Here is a 20479-nt window from a genome sequence, read left to right on the forward strand (position 1 = left end):
AGACCCGTCCAGGGTGCACGGTAGAAGGTGAGGCTAAGTATGGCCTGTGGGTAAGGTGGTAAGTGAGAGACAGGCTAAGCAGAGACCTTCCCTGCAACAATCCTGTCCAGTAGAGTAAGAAACCACGAATCACTCTTGCCACCTCATCACATGGTCTCTTGTTCTAATTTAGTAGCTCAGCTCTAAGCCTCAATTTCCTCAGTAAAACAGGGCTAGTAACACTCAACTTGTCTACTTCACAGTGTTGTTCCCAGCCTGTAATATAATAATATAAATAAAAATGTCCTAAAATCCTCAATATGTAATACTGTATAAATATTATTTTAATACCTGGCCTTTCTGTAGTTGAAAGATGTTAGAAACAAAAATATGGTTTTGACATTCAAATCTTAAGACTTGAAAGAATGGTTGGGATGTTATAAGTAAACTGAGTATTTTCTATGTTTTTAAAATATGAATCATTTGGTCTAATAGAAGCTAGTACCTAATTACTATATATTGATACGAAATAGGTTTTTAGGAAAAAGAATTGCTTCTATCCATTCTATCTATAACCAATGTGGTTATATTTCTGTTTCACTGTCAGCCACATTTCTTCCATTCTTTAAATCCTAGCATTCAAACTAAATTTCTCACTGATGTACCAGGTTTTTTAATGTAAACACCGTAATATTGCTGCTGTCCAAGCAGATGCCATCTGTCTCCTAGAAACCATAACCTAGCATACTACTTAAAGATGGACATTTTGTACAAAAAGATAATATATCTTTGTATATAAATAATAATTATATATATTATAATCATATAATATATACCAATATAAATAGACAACAGCATTCAAAGGAACTTGATCCTAACGGAGGCTAACACTGGCACACTCCAATTCATTTATAGGGCCAGGCCTCCAGCAACCCATAAACATGTCCCAACAAAACCCCCCCTTCCTCCTTTTGAGTACCTCTGTGAAACACTTGCTCCTCCAAGATGACATAGCATTCCCTTGACCAGGCCCTCCCCCGCACATCTTCAGAACTTTTAAAATATAGATTCTGGGGCACCTGCATGGCTCAGTCAGTTAAGCGTCTCTCTGCCTTCAGTTCATGACCCCAGGACCCTGGGATTGAGGCCCACATCAGGCTCTCTGTTCAGCGGGAAGCCTGCTTCTCCCTCTGCTGCTCCCCCTGCTTGTGCGTGCACGCTCTGTCAAATAAATAAAATCTTAAAAAAATAAAATAAAATAAAACATAGATTCTAAGGGAAAAAACAGGAAGACAAAACAATGAAAATATAACAGCATTCCTAGGAAGTGCTTGTTTTGGGGTAAAAGGGTAGGGATGATATTTTCTTCAGTTTCTTCCAGCATCCGTTTTCTTTTCAAATTTCCCCACAGTAAGCACTCATACCCATGCAATTTAGGAAATAAAGGAAAAATATTTTAACTAATAACAAATCTCTTTAAAGTTTGCATAAAGCAAATTGAAATCTTTACTTATATATGTTTTAATGAGGGTTAGAGTAACAATGTTTTTTAGATAAGTTTCATTTAGATAAGTAAGAGTGGTACATAGGCTCACATCTACATTGTTCATTCTCTAGCCTAGGCAGCCTTTGGTGTGACTTTCTACTGCTAGTCTGAGGTCTTTTTCCTTCCTATTCTATGGCTACGGGAAACAGATTTTTTTCCTCTGTGATCTTTATGCCCTGGTGTTATTCTTGTAAACATGTGACTTGGCAAATGGGACTTCACAGATGAAATTAAGGTTGCTAGCCTTAAAACCAAGAGATTATCCAGGTGAGCCCAATTTAATCACAGGGGCCCTTAAAATCAGAAGAGGAAAGCAGAAGAGTCAGCCACCAGTCAGAGAAATGTAGTGACAGAAGAGGCAGGAGAGATTCAAAGCATGAGTCCCCTGTTGCTGGCCTTGAGGATGAAGGAAGCCACAGGCCTGGGAACGATGGTGGCCTCTAGGAGCTGTAAATGATCCCTAGCCAAGAGCCACAAAAGAAATGGGACTTCAATCCCACAGCAGCATGGAACTAAATTCAGCCGATAACCTGAAAGAGCCTTGAAACAGACTACTCCCTAGAGCCCTACCCTACCAGTGATTTGGTTTTCAGCCTTGTGTGACTTGAAGAATCAACACCGAACTTCTGACTTACAGAACTCTAATAAATTTGTGTTAAGTCACTAAGTTTGTAGTAATCTGTTACAGCATCAATAGAAAATACAATGGCTAAAGTTAGAAACTACAACGTATGACAAAAGTGGTATGAATTCTTCAAGGAATCTTAGGCAATCATTTTTCTACAAAAGCTTTCTCTGTAACTATTAATTGACATGTAGAATATTATCTTAATGACTAAGCAGAAACAAAAATAGCTTTCACATTAACCAGAGACTTTAATTTGATTTTGTGAAAAAAGCTTATAAGCAATCAAGCTGCTTTTCTCTTTTGTGTTTGTTACCTATGAGTACGCACAGTGCAAATATTAATCAGGGAGAACCTGTAACTATGAAATGCTGTGTAGTTCAAGATGACATCTTTACCATGTGGTTACTGGAAGACAGAGCCTTCCCGCCAATCATTTAACACCCACAAAAAATACGTAACAAACAAAACTGAAATTTGAATCTATGGTTATTAAAACACAAAAGCATTCGAAGTCAGGGCTTTTTTCCTTTTTCCTGAAATAAATTATAAAAAGTGATCCCAATTTCAAAAGTTTTAAAAAGATTTTAATAGATATGTACCAAGTGCTTTGACAGGTGAATATATCAGTCTATGGGATATTTTCTTCTTTTTCAAAAATAGGCTAAGAAAAAATGAACGCAGGATATTCTTGAAAATTTTTTGACTAATTAATATCCAATCTTACATTTTCTTATGATTGTCATGGCCATAACCTAATGGCTATCAACTTTCAGTTTTATTTGTTGAACTCAAAATTCACTGTATGATATTTAAGCATACATGACAAAGAACACAGGCATTCTTCTTAAAACAATATTTAGATTACTCTGCTTAGAGTTCACAGTTCTCTATCAATTTTACATTAAACACACAAAACACTGTACAACCAGGTATTTGTGAACAGTCTTGAGAGAAAGCTGTATTTTGGTACATTAAGGCAGCTTCAGCCAACATTTTAAGAAGTGCTGAATATTTGTTGCCACAAAAGACAAGTTCAAATCTGAATATTTGATATTTTCAAGAAATTTTAAGTCACTTAAAATAAGAATACCATAATTTGTGAAACTATGGTCTCAAAACGTTTTTACCACTATATTCTTACCGCATGAGACTTACCTAAAATCAAGATATTCATCCTATCAGTATCAAAGATTTCTATTAAAAAAAGGAAGGGATTTACCTTAAATATGATGATAAACCCTGTATTTAAGTGAGGGCCTTCAAACAGTTACTCACACACATCTGTGAGGTAGGTTATCGTCCACATTTTGTAGATGAGGAAACCCAACCAAACTGAGAATCACATTCCAAGTTAGATTTTTGTTCTTTGCTCTGCATTATTTCTTGCCTTTACAAACATTTTAAAGAGTTGCAATGTAAAGACTGTTAATCACTGCATTCATTTTAAAAACATGAGAAAGCAGCTAAAATTTCACCAAAGTGACTTAAAAAGTGAAGCAACATAAAAGGAAAAGAAAAATACATCCAGTGAACAGTTTCTGACAGTGATAGGGTGAGGTATGTCCAAAGGAGCCTGAAAAGCAAACAGGCAAAAGCAAACAATGTAACCATTTGTGGAGGGCAGAACTAAGGAAAAATGAGAGCAATTAGAAAAATGACTTCAGACACATTTTTGACTAATTATTAGTATTCCTATAATTTGAGAAGGCACAATTAAGGTGTTTTGTTTAGAGCAATGGATCTATTTGTTTTTTGTTTTTGTTTTTCCCATTCAGGAAAATGTTATCCGTCTAGAAGAATGGCCTTTCTTTGTAACAAAACTAACTTAAAAGGGATTTTGAGCTGTGAGAAATAATGCTTATAAGCAGCAAAAAAACTATGTAGTTCTCCTTGGCTAGAACATTCCTATTCCTCCTTGAAATTTTAAATCAACACAAAGCAGTTAACCTTGTCAAAACTCTGTGTATGTTCAGAGAAGTTTTCATGCTAGGATATTCCTACAAATACTTAAGCTTTTTTTCCTGGAAAGAACACACTACTCTGGGGTTTCCTTAATTGCACTTTAAATGTAATTGAAATTTACCTACCTTGCTTGTCCAAATAATCATGAGCTACTTCCATAAAATCCAAACTGCCTTGGATATAAAGAATAGTTACCCAGAGCCCCATCACAGTCATGGCTGACACACCGGCACTGCTCTGCAAGGGTGGCAGTAAACACGAACGCTGCCTCGCTACGTTAATACAGGCCCACAGTCTGGTAACTTCTAGACCCAGCCTGATTCTTACCAGGTTATGGCTGAAAAGGTTTAATTAAAACTCAATCCAGTCTAGACTGTGAGTCCTGTTCTTTATGCTCTTACTATACAGTGGCATCAAATCCATCAAGATTATATGTGGAAAGGCTAGTAAGGATGCCTGCAACTTGTTTAAGTGACATATTTTTTAAAGCTCATCAAACAAATTACATTTCAAAGTTCTGTAAGATTTGGGAGACTATCAAGCCAATAATAGGTAGTTTGTGAACAGAGATATACTCTATGAAAACAGTGTTTAACTTCTCAATGCCCATACAAAATGAAAAATCATCAACCTGCATATGAAATTTAGATAAGCCTAATTCAGATAACAGTCAAAAACTATGATAATTTAAGACGGGCTGGGGCTAGTTTTACTTTTTATAAAAGACTGTGCTACAAGGATCATGTAAATAAAATTAAAGGAAGAATCATGCCTAAAAGTTTCTTCAGTATTTTATAAGCACCCTCAATAACTCAGAAGTACTTATAAATATCAGTATGCTAATCATAAATACTTCAGATAATTTTATTTCGTACAATCAACCGGTTCAAATAATTAAACTAAGAAATATTCAGTTAAGACTACATTATGTCACTCTAAGACTTGAAAGCAATACATCTGTGTTTATCTTTATTACCTAACTACTCAGATGTTTCGGTGATTCAGACTGTTCTCCCCTAGAGGAAGGTGGCGTAGAAAAAGCAGTGATCATCGCTGAATACTTGTATGGCATTAAAGCTTTATGAAGAGCTTTGTGGTCCTGCTTCCTCAACTGGAAAATGGTTATACCTCACAAGGTTACTGTAGTGTATTAACTAAGTTAACAGATATGGTCTCTGGATCTAAAAATCACTATAAAATGTATGGAACACTTCCAATACTTCAAGTTAGTAATATTTTGCTTATGCCAAGTGCACATGTTTTAATGTGTTTGGTTTTCTGGATGATTTTTGCCATTTATATTCCAGAGGACAGCTGTATTTAAATTTTTTTTCAAGTATATACCTTTAAAATGCCTCACCAAACAAATACAGAACATTCACACTAGTATAAAATCTCTAAATATATAAAAAGTGAACACTAATACAAATCACACAAAAAAAGCAAAGACAGAACTTTAAAGCTCAAAGGTACCTCGGAGGCCTTTTAGACTATCTCTCCCACTTTAGAGGTTACTAACTGAGGTCCAACATAGGTGTGACTTACTAACCAATTGCACATATCCCTCATCCAGAATTTCTAATAGAGCCTCTGAGAACTATTATTAAAATAAATTACCTTCCCTATTTAAAAGGTCACAGAGTGACAGAATGACCAGGTAAAGAAATGCCAGACTGAAAAGGTGGAGTTCTTTAAAAACAAAACCAGACAAAACTGTGAACATGGTTAGCATTTAGATATTGGGATTTCACAGCCAGTAACAGGATTTAAATTATTAACCAGTGAATAGACAAAGATACTGTGTCTGTGGCAGGCACATTCTAAGCTTTTATATTTTATAAATGGAAGGTACAGTGCTTATATTAACTCAGTATACTGCACATTAATAGAAGCTACAGATAAATTCAAATAGTCAAAAAACCTGTAACAGTGGTCTATGATTATTTTCTCAATTATGTCTCTTCTAATATAAAAAAACAATTTATGTTCCCTGAGTACAAACTGGCTACAGAATAAGAAAAAGCAAGCCCACAATTACGTAACTGTCATGGGAACCCTATTTGCAGAAAATGGAGAATTGTCTGTAAAACATATAGCCAGTTCCCTGACAGAGAAATACTGGTACTTCCGATTAATTTAGGCTCCTAGTATAGACGGCTAATATTAAGGAGTACAAACACTTGAGGTTACAAAAGTGTGCCAAAAGTTTGTTGATCAAAACAAAAACCTGACTTGAAATAGTTTGCCTACCTCCCTATTCAATATGTTATCTGTTCCTACATTAAAGATTACAGGAATTAGATCTAAATATGGTGTCCTGTACTTAGAAAATGTTCACTGACTATACATTTTGAAAGTGAGAATCAATGTCATAGACTCATTGCCCACAGAGCTGCAGAGCCATAAGCATTAGTCACTAGTTTCTTAGGCCTTTTTTACAAGTAATCTGGTTTAAGGTTTTTCAGCTATCCATTAAACACAAATTTTGCTCCCAAACAATACCACAACCTGATTAAGAAAATTTAAGGTGCTATGAAACACATCATGGCCATACGAAATTCTGTTTAGTCCAGCATATGCTCAAAATGAGTATGTCCACAGTTAAAATGAAATTTTTCTGATTCTGAACCATATTCTCTCCAACAACTGATAAGGAGAAAAGGTATCTTAATTCTCTTCTTTCCTATGTTAATTATAATTATATAATTACATATGTATTTTATATATGTAATATATGTATTACATATATATTATAACTAATTATAGCAACCTGGGACAATAATTTTCCTAAAATAGTATTTTCCAAATTTGCCTTTTCCCATGGGATATTAAGCTTAAAAGTAGTTAAATTAATTTGGGCAAAGCAGGGTTAAAGTTTTCTTTTTTTCACTGAAGGACTTTTCAAAGTCTTTAATGCTCATATTCATTGTCATCCTCAAGCAGGAGTATGGCATATAACATTTTCCAAACTTGCTCAATGGACTCGTTTTTCAGCAGAGCACCTCAGGGATACAGTGTGGGAAATGCTATTATAGAACCATATGGAGTCCATTTCCATGATGTAGCTAAGTCTTTATAACCTAGTAATAGAAGCTCTCCTCCAAAATCTTAACTTGAAGAAATTCTTCCCACCCAAGATCTAACAACCACATACCACATCCACAATTAACCAACTTACAAGACTGAAATGTGTGAATTTAGCAATTGATTCTTTCCCTCTTTCTGCCCATTAGCAACAAAAACCTCCTACGACAATGTTCCAGCCCCTATTATGCTGGACTGAGCCTCCTGAAATCTTCTCTGTATAAAGCAATTTACTATGCCTTCTAGATTCAGAGTAGCTATGCTTTAAAAACATAAGCATGCGAGAACCAAAACTGCAACCCTGGTTCTCCTAAAATTCAACAGATAACCATCAAAATGTAGATATTCACAAATACTGGCAAGAATGAGAAAACAGTATATAATATTTTTAATTCTCAATAAACATGATAATCACCAATATAAAGTAATTTTGTTATGAATAAGTTTTTAATATCTGATTTATTCGACTAACAAAGCTAAAATGCCACTGTATTCCTTGCTGCTATTTCTCCACCTTCAAAATTGTTAGGGATTTTGTCATTGGGGATAAGGAATCATCAGATTAATTCCTATTTATAAGGTCAATCATAGTCAAGCAAATATTATGAGGTGGCCCTGTTTTTCCCAAAAGAGGTATTTACAAGTTTGGAGAGGTCAAAATTATGCCCTATCTATAATGCACAGCAGGACTGCTTATCCCTATAAAAACAATCACAAAAAGTACCCTTTGGTGCCACTAGATGGCAATCTTTCAAAGGTTTAAACTTAAAACAGTTTAATGCAAACCCACCCTTTTTCCCAAATTGGCAAAGATTCCTTTTGATATTAAGAAGTCAGACTTAAAAGTTACTTAACACAATTTTTAAAAAGTTCTATAAACAATATGATGTGACACACTGCAAACTCCTGACTCAAAACTACTTAAAGATAGATATGCTTATCTTCCATAAACATAAGAGAAACTTGGCCAAAGATTTTCATTCACTTCTTGGTAGAAAACATTTTTTTTGGCAAAGAGAAACCTGTTTCCAAGAGCTTAATCTCTTCTAGGGTAAGTCAGGTGAATGAGAGTGTTAATTACAACATGTTAAACATTAATAAATACAAATTAGATAAATTACACATAATTTAAAAATTAAATACTTTCACTAAAACAATATAAGCAGTGAGCTATTATCTACTCTGCTGTATACAGGTTTCTTTTTAATCTTTAAAAAAAAAAAAAAAACCTGCACAAAGCAAAACAAAGAAACTGTTTGGTTTTCCTTTAAAAGCATTGGTGTGTGAATACATATATGTATATATGTAAACAACACATACATTTATTCAAGAGAGATTTTTTTTTAAAGGTTTAAGGCTTCCCTATCCTAACAGCCTCAACAGTGAAGATCACAGCCTAACAAGCTTTGGAAATACACAAAAGCCCTTAAGGCCAAAACAGTGTTTTCAAACTGGATGGCTAGCAACCAAGATATAGAACAAAGAAAGGGAACCAGAAAAGATTTAAAAGCTAAGTCAATTAGCCACCAAGGATTAAACAACAAAGTAAATGGTGGTGGGAAGGTGAGGAAGAGGGGTGGCTGTGATAACAAACTTGAACTTTAGATGAGGAATTAGCATTGTGGGATGCAGGGTGACATACGCACACACTCCCCACCACCACATACATTAAATCAAAGGTAAGAGTTCTCTTTTAAGGGACCGTTTATATTTTGCTTTGTTTCATTTAACTATTTTATCATGCTTGGTAAAATACAAAAATAAATAGAGCCAAAAAGAATTTGAGAAAGGTAGTTTTGAAGGCATATTTTAAAATGATGTTAAGTTTTTAAAAAAATGTTAAGTTTATGAAAAACACAAAAATTGTTACAATTCCAGATGTTCCAATACTGAGTAGAACACTGAAGACTCTTAAGATAAATGTTATTCAAGGAAATCTCGAAATAAAACCTCTAGCTGGTTGTAAGATGTTTTTAAGGAACCTGGAAACCAGTAACCTGTTTCAGGACCACAGCCCTTCTATTAAACACTAGGCAGTATTTGCAAAAGCTAAAACTACTAGAACTTGGCTTCTGAAATTTTGGGGGCCAGCCTTTAAGGCTTCAACATTTAAATATCATCTTATTAATGGCTGTGTTATTTTTTTTTTTTTTTTAATCTTGTGCAAGAGAACTGGGTGCATAAACACAGCTTAAAGCCTGCTGAACTTTAGGAAATAAAGTAGATTTACCTACATTAAATAGTAAAGCAAAGAGGTGTTGCCAAACCACCCTGTGATGAGAGGATTCACCAGTGAAGGTGTATTAATCATCTGTAGTGAACTCACAATTTTAAAGTAACAATAATCTTCATCAATGTTCACCAATTAAAGATACTGCCTCTATGAATTTATCATAGGCAAAATAGAATTACAGATGTCTACAGGTAAATAAAATGTCAGACTTTTTTGTTTTCAGTAATTTCAATGGCACTGAGTGTCCCCTGGAAATATTCATGACTCTCCATCAGTATTCCAGAGTATATGATATCCATAAGTAAAATAATAATTTTAAGAATCTATCTGATTTTCACAGTGTAATAACAGAAAGACAGAAACTAGAGAAAAATCATCAATGGGCTAAAGTAGTGATCAGACTGGCACACATTTCAAAAAAATCCATGGTGTGACTGCCTAGGCGGGGTGGAACTGAAGACAATGTGCTTCCGGTCAAGGAGCCAGGGAGAGAGCCAGGAAGTGAATGGCTCTCCGCTGTTACACAATCAAAACTTGATCTTGGTCTATGTAAGCCAGCAGCAGAACAGGAACGCTGAGGCGTTGAAGAACCCGACCTCTGCTCCACCACCTCATCTGAAATGGATGAAAGAAGAGCAATTTATATGAAAGGTATATTTGCCCAAGTCCTATGAAGATGCTACATTCAGAAAACTGAGTAAACATATCTGAACAAGGGCAACTTCCCGGATATCATGTTTCAGAGTTTTAAGAGCAGGGGTGGCAATACCCCTTTCCTCCCACAATCATAACAGACATCACTCATCAACCACAACACTAACAGTCAAAATGTCACCCCTAAATCCTTCTCAACACAGTATTTGGCATCAGCCTTGAAATCAAAACTGATATCCCATTTGAAGAAAGCAGATCCCTGAAGGATTATTTTCTTGCAGCATATTAACAAAAAATATTAAAATAAAAATAAAAGTTACCATTATACAGTGGTTCTGAACCTTCAGTACACATTGCCTGGGAATGGGGCAAGGAAAATCTTGTTAAAAATAAAGATTTCCAGTTTCCCAGGACTCACCTCTAGAAATAAATTCTGACTTGGTAGATCTGGGGGTAGTTCCCAACAATCTGCATTTTAATAAGAATTCTAGGTAATTCTGATGATGGTAATTCTGATGACAGCCAGTGGTAGCTCAAGAATAAAATTTAACAGTTCTATTAAAAACAACTTCCCTAACTCTGAACTCAGTTCTTTGGTTCTATCCAGCTCCTGACCCCTGGTTTACTGTTTTTATCCCACTTGGGCCTCTGAACTGAACAAGTATATTTGGTTCATGAGAGTTTGACTTCTGGTACCCACTAAATACTTAGACACAACCCACACCTCCCTGACTCCTTCGTCTCCTGAATGGCTGGGGCATCAAAATCCAACCTGAATACAAGGAGAGGTTCATTTGGCCAACCAGGATGAGGGAAGTTGATACGAACGGAGAAGTTTAGATATTACAATCCTAACAATAATAAAATATGAATGAAGAAATGTGACAAAGAACTTAACATCAGGCAATTTTAAAATTGCCTCCCTGTTATTCCTTACTTTTGCTCCACAGCCAACACTTCAAGTGAGTTTTTTATGCCAAGGAGGCACATCTTTTGAAGAGGTGCTGGGTTAGAGATAGTCCACATCTTCAATCCTTTTCACTTCACTTGCATTTTTAATTAACTCTAGATTACTTAAAAACCAGTATAGAAGACCTACCCACCATGTCTTTGAGATGATTTAACATCTTGTCAACTAGGGCCAAGTTTTATCTTCTCAGAGCTCATGCCTGCATAGCTTCCTTACCATCAATGCTTTTAAAGTCCAAAAGATAGCTTCTATTGTCAACCAGGTAAAGTTGTAAGCTCATTTTCACATAATTGCCAGTCACTGGATTTTTTCTTCTTACACGAAGATGGTATGCATTCACTACCTAAAATGTGAAATCTTTTTTAAGGAAAAATGTTAAAAAAACAAACTGCACAATCTCCCTTATTTTATTGCAAAGAATATCAAAAGAAATAATGGACAGAGGTGGGGTAGAGAAGGAATTCCTGAATGATCTTTTCATATTACATGACAGTTTAGTATTTATTTAATCTCCACTAATGGTATTGTCTGTGCAGATCAATAGAAATTTAAAGGGAACTCAGAGATTCTATACAGTCTAGCCTTCATTCTAGCTATGCCTCTGCTCTAAAATGTCAACAATAATTCTGGTCACCCAGCCTCAACTTGAATACCTTTACCTATTAACATGGAGTAGGAGGAATAAAAGAGAACTAACATGTTAATGGTTTGCATTAGGCAGCATAAACAGGTACTGTCACAAAATTTATGTATCCCAATAATCCTGTGAAGAAGTACTATTTGCCTTTTGAAGAGAAGAAAACTGCAGCTCAGATAAAGATGATTCTGGGTTTTCAAAACATCTATCAAATGAGTTCCAAATTCTTTTCTGTATGTAATTTTAAAGATATGAGTGTCTCTCTTAACTAAACTGCTTAAGCAAAGGGGGATCTGGTTTTTAAATGGTTTTAAGGAACTATTATCTTGTTTATTCATTTCATGTACAAATAATGGAAATGACAGATGTTTCAAACATGTCAAATGAATATATATAGGGTATATTTGAACATTTTAAAAAATTCCTCCTTTAAAAATACATTCGTAGTCCTCAAAAAAGGAACAAGAATGAAAGGATATCTGAAATGAAAAAAATGCTTTTCCTCCCACATATACTCAAATAGAATTGCAATGAATTTGAGCACTATTTAAAAAAAAAAAAAAAGAAAATTGGGGGCTAAGAGTAAGAAAAATACACATAACCAAGGATTAAAAGCACTGGCCAAATAAAAGAGATTTTCTTAATCTACAGAAAGGTATTTGTTGATTGAATAAATATGTCCTGCTGGTATCATTTGTATTGACCCCTAGCTGTTATAGCTAGTGGGAAAAAGAAAAGAAAGAAAAGTAAAAACATAGCATCTTCAAAGACACATGACTTTTTATTGCTATGATGCAGGTGGAAATAGGTGGACTATTTTCTCAGGTGATTTCAGGTTGATTACTTTGTTTCTTGGCCAAGAATGCTAGTCTCTAAATAAAAAATATTGTAGGTCCTCAGCATCAACAACTCTTCATGCTTTCAGAACTTTGTTTAGTATTGAATGCACCTGGTATATTAATGGAAAAATGGGGTTTATCATTCAGAAGCATCAAGACCACTAAATTTGTATCTAAATCAAAAACAACTTTTTTATTGACCTAAGTACTCAACTCAGTAGATCAGAGCAGCTTACTATACAAAAAAAACAAAAAAGCAAACTTTTACAAATGATCTTAATATACAATTTCCTACCTTCCATTCAAAATCCAGCTGCTTCATAGCTCGGTAGACTTCAGCCATAATGTCATACGGTTTGCTTTGACTTCTGATTCCAAGATGCCATTTGGCTTTTTTCACAGCTAAAGATTTGGGCTTAGTTGTATTCAGTGCATCCAACGGACATCTTGCTTTAGGGCTGTCTGCTATAAGAGGTGGCATCCTTTCTGGATGAGGTTTCAGGCCTGGGGGAATATGCATGGTACTATCATCCATAAAAGAACCAGTTGGGGGACTAGAGGCGAGGTAGAACTCACTGGCTTGGTTCATTATTCTCCGATTGTCAATGATAAGATGATAAGCCACTGCAAGCTGGTCTTGAGGGTCACCACTATATAAACTGTTCATTACTTCTGATTCTGTACACTCAAATTTTTCACACACTTCTTTCACAGCCTCATCATCAATGACGTTAGCATCATAGGAGGGGTCTTCAGGAAATAAGTAACTGGGCAAATCTTGTTTAAACCATTCATGCTCTCTAGGAAAAATACCACAATACACTATTGTAAGAACATGCTTTGGCAAGTCCCAAATAATTTAGACATGGGGCAATAAAATATAACAGAATCAGAAAGACCTGTTCTCTATGTGACCCTGGATAAGTTAATTAACCCCCACCCTTGAATAACTATGATTATTCAGACTTGGGTATTCGGCTGACATTTTCTGAAAGATTAGTAAAATGAGCCTGTCACTAAACAACTGGCAGTATTTTCTTGCCAGTGATAAAGTTCAACCTTTCAAGCAAAGTTTTAGAATTCTATATAATTTGTATCTGCCTCCATGAGTTTGACAGCTTCCTACTACTTAAAGATTCTCTAATAACTTTATAATGATAACAATGAACATGATTTCTAATACTTCATAATGAACATGTCACCAATTGGAAAATCTTTTTAACTCAATAACCCGGTTATTTTCAAAATGACCAACGCATGATGTTACAGAATCATACACGGGTAAAATATCCACAAAACACAAAAAAGACCAATGGATTTTAAGGTAATAAAGTACAAAAGTACACCGAGATGTTTTCTCATTTGATACTGTAACTAACAAGTTAAGCTTTGGCTTAATATCAAAGAAGAATATCCACAACTATCTGAAAGACTGTTAAAATGTTCCTCCTTTTCCAATCACTTATTTGAGTGGGGTCAGCTTTTCCTCATAGACTGCAACTAATACAACATATTGCAACAGACTGAATGAAGAGGTAGACTAAGAACCTAGCTGCTGTCTCGGAGTAAGCCCAACACTTAAGAGAATTTGAAAATGTAAAATAATACCACTCTCGTTACCATTTTTTGGGTTATTTTTCATAAAAGATATGTTATTTAGATTAACATGTAGTAGCTTTACTGCTATTTTGAAGTGAATTAAGTGTGTTTTTTTTAAGTTTCTCAGTTTTAATTTCTTATATGATAAATATTGATATAACCGTCATTAAAAAACACAATTCTTAGGGCACCTGGGTGGCTCAAATGGTTAAGCATCTGCCTTCGGCTCAGGTCATGATCCCAGGGACCTGGGATCGAGCCCCACATCGGGCTCCTGGCTCAGTGGGGAGCTTGCTTCTCTCTCTCCCTCTGTCTCTCCCACTGCTTATGCTCTCTATCTCTATGTCTTGAATAAATAAAATCTTTAAAAAAAAAACCAACCCACAACTCTTTGGAATCCTCAATTTTAAGACTGTAAAGAAGTACTAAAACCAAAAAGTTTGACAATCAGTCTCCTAAATCTTATTTTCTCACACTCTGGGCCTTTGCACATGATGTTACTATTGCCATAGAAGAACATCCCACCCCTTTTCATCTAACATGTACTATTCCTTCGAGACTGCACAAGCATTGCTACATGGTAGAACTGGGCACCCTCTAAGCTAAATTCAGATCAATATATATTTTGCTTGAATGCTTTCTATTGACTGATTGTCTCACTTACGCATATTAACTAAGGGTATACTGTGGCAAAAAGACACTCCTCCTCACAGAGATTATATCCTAAGCTAAATACAGATAAAACAAATATTCACAAAAATAAATATATAGTTTCAAATATACAAATACGAAAATCCTGTGATAAAGATTATAAGAAGAAAACAGGGTAAAATAAGAATATATAAATCAGAATGACAGCCATGTAGTTAGGGAAGCACTAAGTAATATTTAAGCAGATATCAGACTGATTAGAAGTCAGGTGGGAGCAAAGAGCTAGGAAACAGGTATTCCCAGCACAAAAAACAATGTATGTGAAGACAGACAAGAACGAATTGTGCCATATTCCAGGAACGGGACTGAGGCCACTATCATGAAAGGAGGAGTTACAGGTTGGAGGGGCAAAAGCTATCAAATATTTCAGAGAGCTATAGGCTAGAAGAAAGATTCTGGGACTAGAATCTATGCTTGATGAAAATCACTGAAAGACTTTACAGAGACAGGGGTGACATGATCTAATTTGCATTCCGTAAAGATCATCCTGCTTGTGATATGGAAACTGAAAAGACAAAAATAATGATGATGTTGATGATACTGGTGAAATAGTCCAAGTGAGAAATTATGGTGTGCCAGGCCCTGAGGAGGATACAAAGATGAATCTTCTACAGCTTCTAGTAGATCTTTCTATTGTAACACTCACACTTTCTTACAGGTGTTGATTTTTTTCTTAATCTTACCCACCAAACTCAGAACTCCTTGAAACAGGGACCATGCCTTATTTAGCTGTATTCCACTACCCAACACAATGTAAATGTTCAGTAAATGCAGAATAAATAAATGACGTATACATAAAATATGAAAACTAACATTAATTCATTAATGTGTTTATTTCCTGTATCATACTAGGCACCGAAGGCTTAGTAATAAAAATGTGATATATTACTTTTTCAACAGAAACAGAAGACATTATATATCTAACATTTTAAAAATATTAATGACAAATAGGGAAGCTGAGCACTTCTGAATGAACTCCAAAAATTCACTCTTCCATAAAAGCATTCAGACTACTAGCAAAAATCACCCAAATCAACTTTTCCAGAACCCTGGAAATTAATCAAAAGCCTGCAACATTCTGAGAAGTATTTACTCAAGAAAAGAGCTGATCTCAGTAACAACAGTGAGATCTGAGACATTTTAAGTTGCCCTATATCCATCTCCCTTTCCCCATTTCTATGGTAGCCTTGAAAACCAACAGTCTCACAAGACCAACAGTCGCACAATCGTGGTAGCCCAGAAAACCAGCAGCCTAGCAACCACTAAGGGGGAGATAGGTTTAGAATTAGAGCAGAATAGGTTCAGAATTCTCCAAAAGTCCTATCCTCAGAGAACTGTCATTATTTGACAAGTCTGGAAGTTCCCTGGAAATCTCCATTTGGCAGGCCTTGTCTTTTTCTGACCTGATTCAGAGTTCCCTCGCTGCAAATAGCCTTCTCCCCAGGACATTTGTCAAAACAACCAATGGCAACAGTGACATCCCAGCTGCCTAAAGAAGCAGTAAGAGTTGGAGCAAACAAGAAGCTAACCAAAAACCTTAAAATGAAAAGTTCGGGAATAGGAGTTCCACTGAGGTCTTTGAAATACTCTTGATATATTCCTGGGACTCAAGAGGGCCATGCACATATGCAGGGCTGTGTGCTTGCCCAAGAAGATCCTCACTTCTAATCACTGGCTGACTTTGAGGCTCTCTGCTAACGTGGAGTGAAGACTAAATCAGTTATAAGCTTCTCTTTGGAGCAATGAAGACATACTCCAACATGCACACACAGTCACTCAGCAAAGGCTGGGAGACTTATTAGATTAAGGCATTTAAGGAAAGCTCTAATAATAAGATGACCATTAAGCTAACTAATCAGAGATTTCAGTGGCCAACCATGACAAAGAGTACAAAATCTGTGGAATTAGTTTAGTAAAATCACTAACAAAAGGAACAGCAACAAGAATTACAAACTCAAGGCATACACCCACAAGAAATGGAAACATATGGCCATAAAAAACTTGTACATGAATGTTCAAAGCAACATTATTCTTAAGAGCCCAAAAGTGGAAACAACTCAAGTATCCATTAAATGATGGACGGATAAACAAAATGCCATATATCTGTACAATGGAGTATTTTTAAAGAATAAAGGAATGAAGTACTATACATGCTACACCATGAATGAACCCTGAAAACATTATGCTGTGTGCAAGTAGCCAGACTCAAAAGGCTACATGCTATAGGATTCTATTTATATGAAATTTCCAGAATAAGCAAATCCATAAAGGCAGAAAGTAGATTACTGGCTTCCAAGGGATAAAAGGAGGGGGAAATGGGTAATGACTGCTAATGCGCATAGAGTTTCTTTAAGGGAATTAGAAAATGGTGATGACTGTACAACTTTGTGAATATACTAAGAACCACTGAATTATACAATTTAAAGGGACAAATTACGGTATGTGAATTATATCAATAATATAAATAAATGTTTAAGAAATGATAAATAGCGGGGTGCCTGGGTGGCTCAGATGGTTAAGCATCTGCCTTTGGCTCAGGTCATGATTCTAGGGTCCTGGGATCAAGCCCCACAATGGGCTCCCTGCTCCGCGGGAAGCCTGTTCTCCCTCTCCCTCTACCTGCTGCTCTGCCTGCTTGTGTTATCCCTCTATCTCTCTGTCAAATAAATAAATAAAATCTTTAAAAATAAAAAAAATAAAAAATGATAAATAGGGAAATAATCTAAATTTTTATTTCTAATTCATTCATTTACACAAAGGACCATAATTCTTTACCATAAGAAAATTGCCAATTAAGAAGTCATACTCAGCTTTTGTTTTCAGGAGCCAGTTTCTGAATTAACTCTATCAAGATAAGCAGTAACCAGAATGTTTATGAGGGTTCACCTAAGTCAAAATCAGTTCATTTCCCACGGGTTACTACACAGCCATCAGAAATTAAGTCTTTCTATCATTATTACCTGGTACTCAATTTCGGTACTTAAGACTAAATGACTTAAATGAGTTATGGAGACACATGAAAATGAAAACACAATAATCCAACATCTTTGAGATGCAGCAAGAGCAGTTCTAAGAGGGAAATATACAGCAATACAGCCCTACCTCAAGAAATAATAAAAAGCTCAAATAACCTACATTTGCACATACAGGAACTAGAAAAAGAAGAACAAAGTCCAAGGTGAGTTGAAGAAAATAATAAAGATCAAAGCAGAAATAAATGACATAAAAATTTAAAAACAATAGAAAAAAATCAGTAAGGGGCACCTAGCTTGCCTAGTAAGAAGAGCATGTGACTCGATCTTGGGGGTTATTGAGATCAAGCCTCACAAGGGGTGTAGAGATTACTTAAATTAAAAAAAAAATTCTTAAGTAAAAAATAAAAAGATCAATAAAATCAAGAGCTGGTTCTTTGAAAAGATAAACAAAATTGATAAACCCTTAGCCAGACTGATCAGGAAAAAAAGAGAAAGGAGTCAAAATCAGAAACAAAAGAGGAGAGGTATCAACACCACAGAAATACAAAGGACTATAAGAAAATATTACCAAAATTATATGCCAACAAACTAGACAATCTAGAAGAAATGGATAAATTCCTAGAAAGATTCAATCTTTCAAAACTAAATCAGGAAGAAATAGAAAATCTAAACAGACCAAATTAGCATACAAAACTGAATCAATAACCAAAAAATAAAAGTCCAGGATGAGATGGAGTCACAGTTGAATTCTACCAAACACCTATTCTCCTCAAACTATTCCAAAAAATAGATAAGGAAGGAAAGCTTCCAAATACATTCTATAAGGCTAGTATTACTGTGATATTAAAACCAGACAAAGACACCACAAAAACAGAAAACTAGCAGCCAATATCCCTGGATGAACAAAGATGCAAAAATCCTCACAAAATATTAGCAAACCACATTCAACAACACATTAAAAGTATCATTCACTACAATCAAGTGGGATTTATTCAGGGAGATGCAAGGATGGTTCAATATTTACAAATGAATCAACATAATATACCACAACAAAACAAAGAATAAAAATCATATGATCCTCTCACAGATGCAGAAAAAGCATTTGACGAAATTCAACATCCATTCATGATAAAACTCTCAACAAAGTGGGTTTAGAGGGAACATATCTCAACATAATAAAAGCCATATATGAAAAACCTGCAGCTAACATCATACTCAATGGTGAAAAACTGAGAGCTTTTCCCCTAAGATCAGGAACAAGACAAGGACATCCACCCTCACCACTTTTATTCAATATGGTCCTGGAAGTCTTAACTACAGCAATCAGACAAGAAAAAGAAATAAAAGGCAACCATACTGGTAAAGAAGCTGTTAAACTGTCACTATTTGCAGATGACATGACATTATACATAAAAAATCCTAAAGGCTCCACCAAAAAACTACTAGAATAAATTCAGTGAAACTGCAGGGTACCTAGAAGTCAGTAGCATTTCTATACACTAATAACAAAGTACTAGAAAGAGAAATTAAGAAAACAATTCCATTTACAACTGCACCAGAAATGATAAAATACCTAGGAATAAATTTGACCAAGGAAGTGAAACACTATGCTCATGGATTGGAAGAATTAGTATTGTTAAAATGTCCATAACTAGGGCGCCTGGGTGGCTCAGTTGGTTGAGCGACTGCCTTCGGCTCAGGTCATGATCCTGGAGTCCCGGGATCGAGTCCCGCATCGGGCTCCCTGCTTGGCGGGGAGCCTGCTTCTCCTTCTAACCCTCCCCCCTCTCATGTATTCTCTCGCTCTCTCAAATAAATAAATAAATCTTGAAAAAAAAAAAAATGTCCATACTACCCAAAGCTATCTACAGATTCCATGCAATCCTTATCAAAATACTAACAGCATTTTTCACAGAACTAGAACAAACAATCCTGAAATTTGTATGGAACTATAAAAGACCTCAAATAGCCAAAGCAATCTTGAGAAAGAAAAATAAAGCTGGAAGTATCAAAATCCCAGATTTCAAGATATAATATAAAGCTATAATAATTAAAACAGTGGTCCTGGCACAAAAATAGACACACAAACAGAACAGAATAGAAAGCCCAGAAATAAACCTGTGTTTATATTGTCAATTAATCTGTGACAAAGAAGGCAAGAATTATACAATGAAGAAAAGATAGTCTCTTCAATAAATGGTGCTGGGAAAACTGGACAGCTATATGTAAAAGAATGAAATTGGACCATTTTCTAACATCATACACAAAAATAAACTCGAAGATTAAAGACCTAAATATGAGATTTGAAACCATAAAATTCCTAGGAAAAACACAGGCAGTAATATCTCTCACACCAGCCATAATAACGTTTTTCTAAATATGTCTCCTAAGGCAACGGAACAAAAGCAAAAATAAACTATCAGGACTACATCAAATAAAAAGCTTTTGCACAGTGAAGGAAACCATCAACAAAACAAAAAAACACCCTACTAAATGGGAGAAGATACTTGCAAATTATATATCCAATAAGGGGTTAATGTTCAAAATATATAAAGAATTTACACAACTCAACAACAAAAAAACAAAACAAAAAAACAATTAAAAAACAGGCAGAGGACCTGAATAGACATTTTTCCAAAGAAAACATACAGATAGCCAACAG

General features: G+C 35.3%; 1 protein-coding gene across 2 annotated transcripts in view; it reads right to left on the minus strand.

Moving 5' to 3' along the window:
- Positions 1–2381: 2381 nt before the first annotated feature.
- The window catches only part of PRKAA2 (protein kinase AMP-activated catalytic subunit alpha 2), a 70230-nt gene continuing 52132 nt past the window's right edge, over positions 2382–20479 (minus strand). The window contains exons 7-9 of one of the 2 annotated variants that reach the window (XM_035018462.1): positions 12828–13332; positions 11273–11399; positions 2382–10047 (exon numbers count right to left, since the gene is read on the minus strand). In XM_035018462.1, coding sequence (XP_034874353.1) covers positions 9809–10047; positions 11273–11399; positions 12828–13332 — 871 coding nt within the window. In that variant the 3' untranslated portion in view covers positions 2382–9808. Of the gene's footprint in view, positions 10048–11272; positions 11400–12827; positions 13333–20479 lie in introns of those variants that run through there. The other variant, XM_035018463.1, reaches the window with a different exon arrangement.

This window comes from Mirounga leonina, unplaced genomic scaffold, assembly GCF_011800145.1.
Source record: "Mirounga leonina isolate KUSES-001 unplaced genomic scaffold, KU_Mleo_1.0 Mir_173, whole genome shotgun sequence".
Classification (NCBI taxonomy): domain Eukaryota; kingdom Metazoa; phylum Chordata; class Mammalia; order Carnivora; family Phocidae; genus Mirounga; species Mirounga leonina.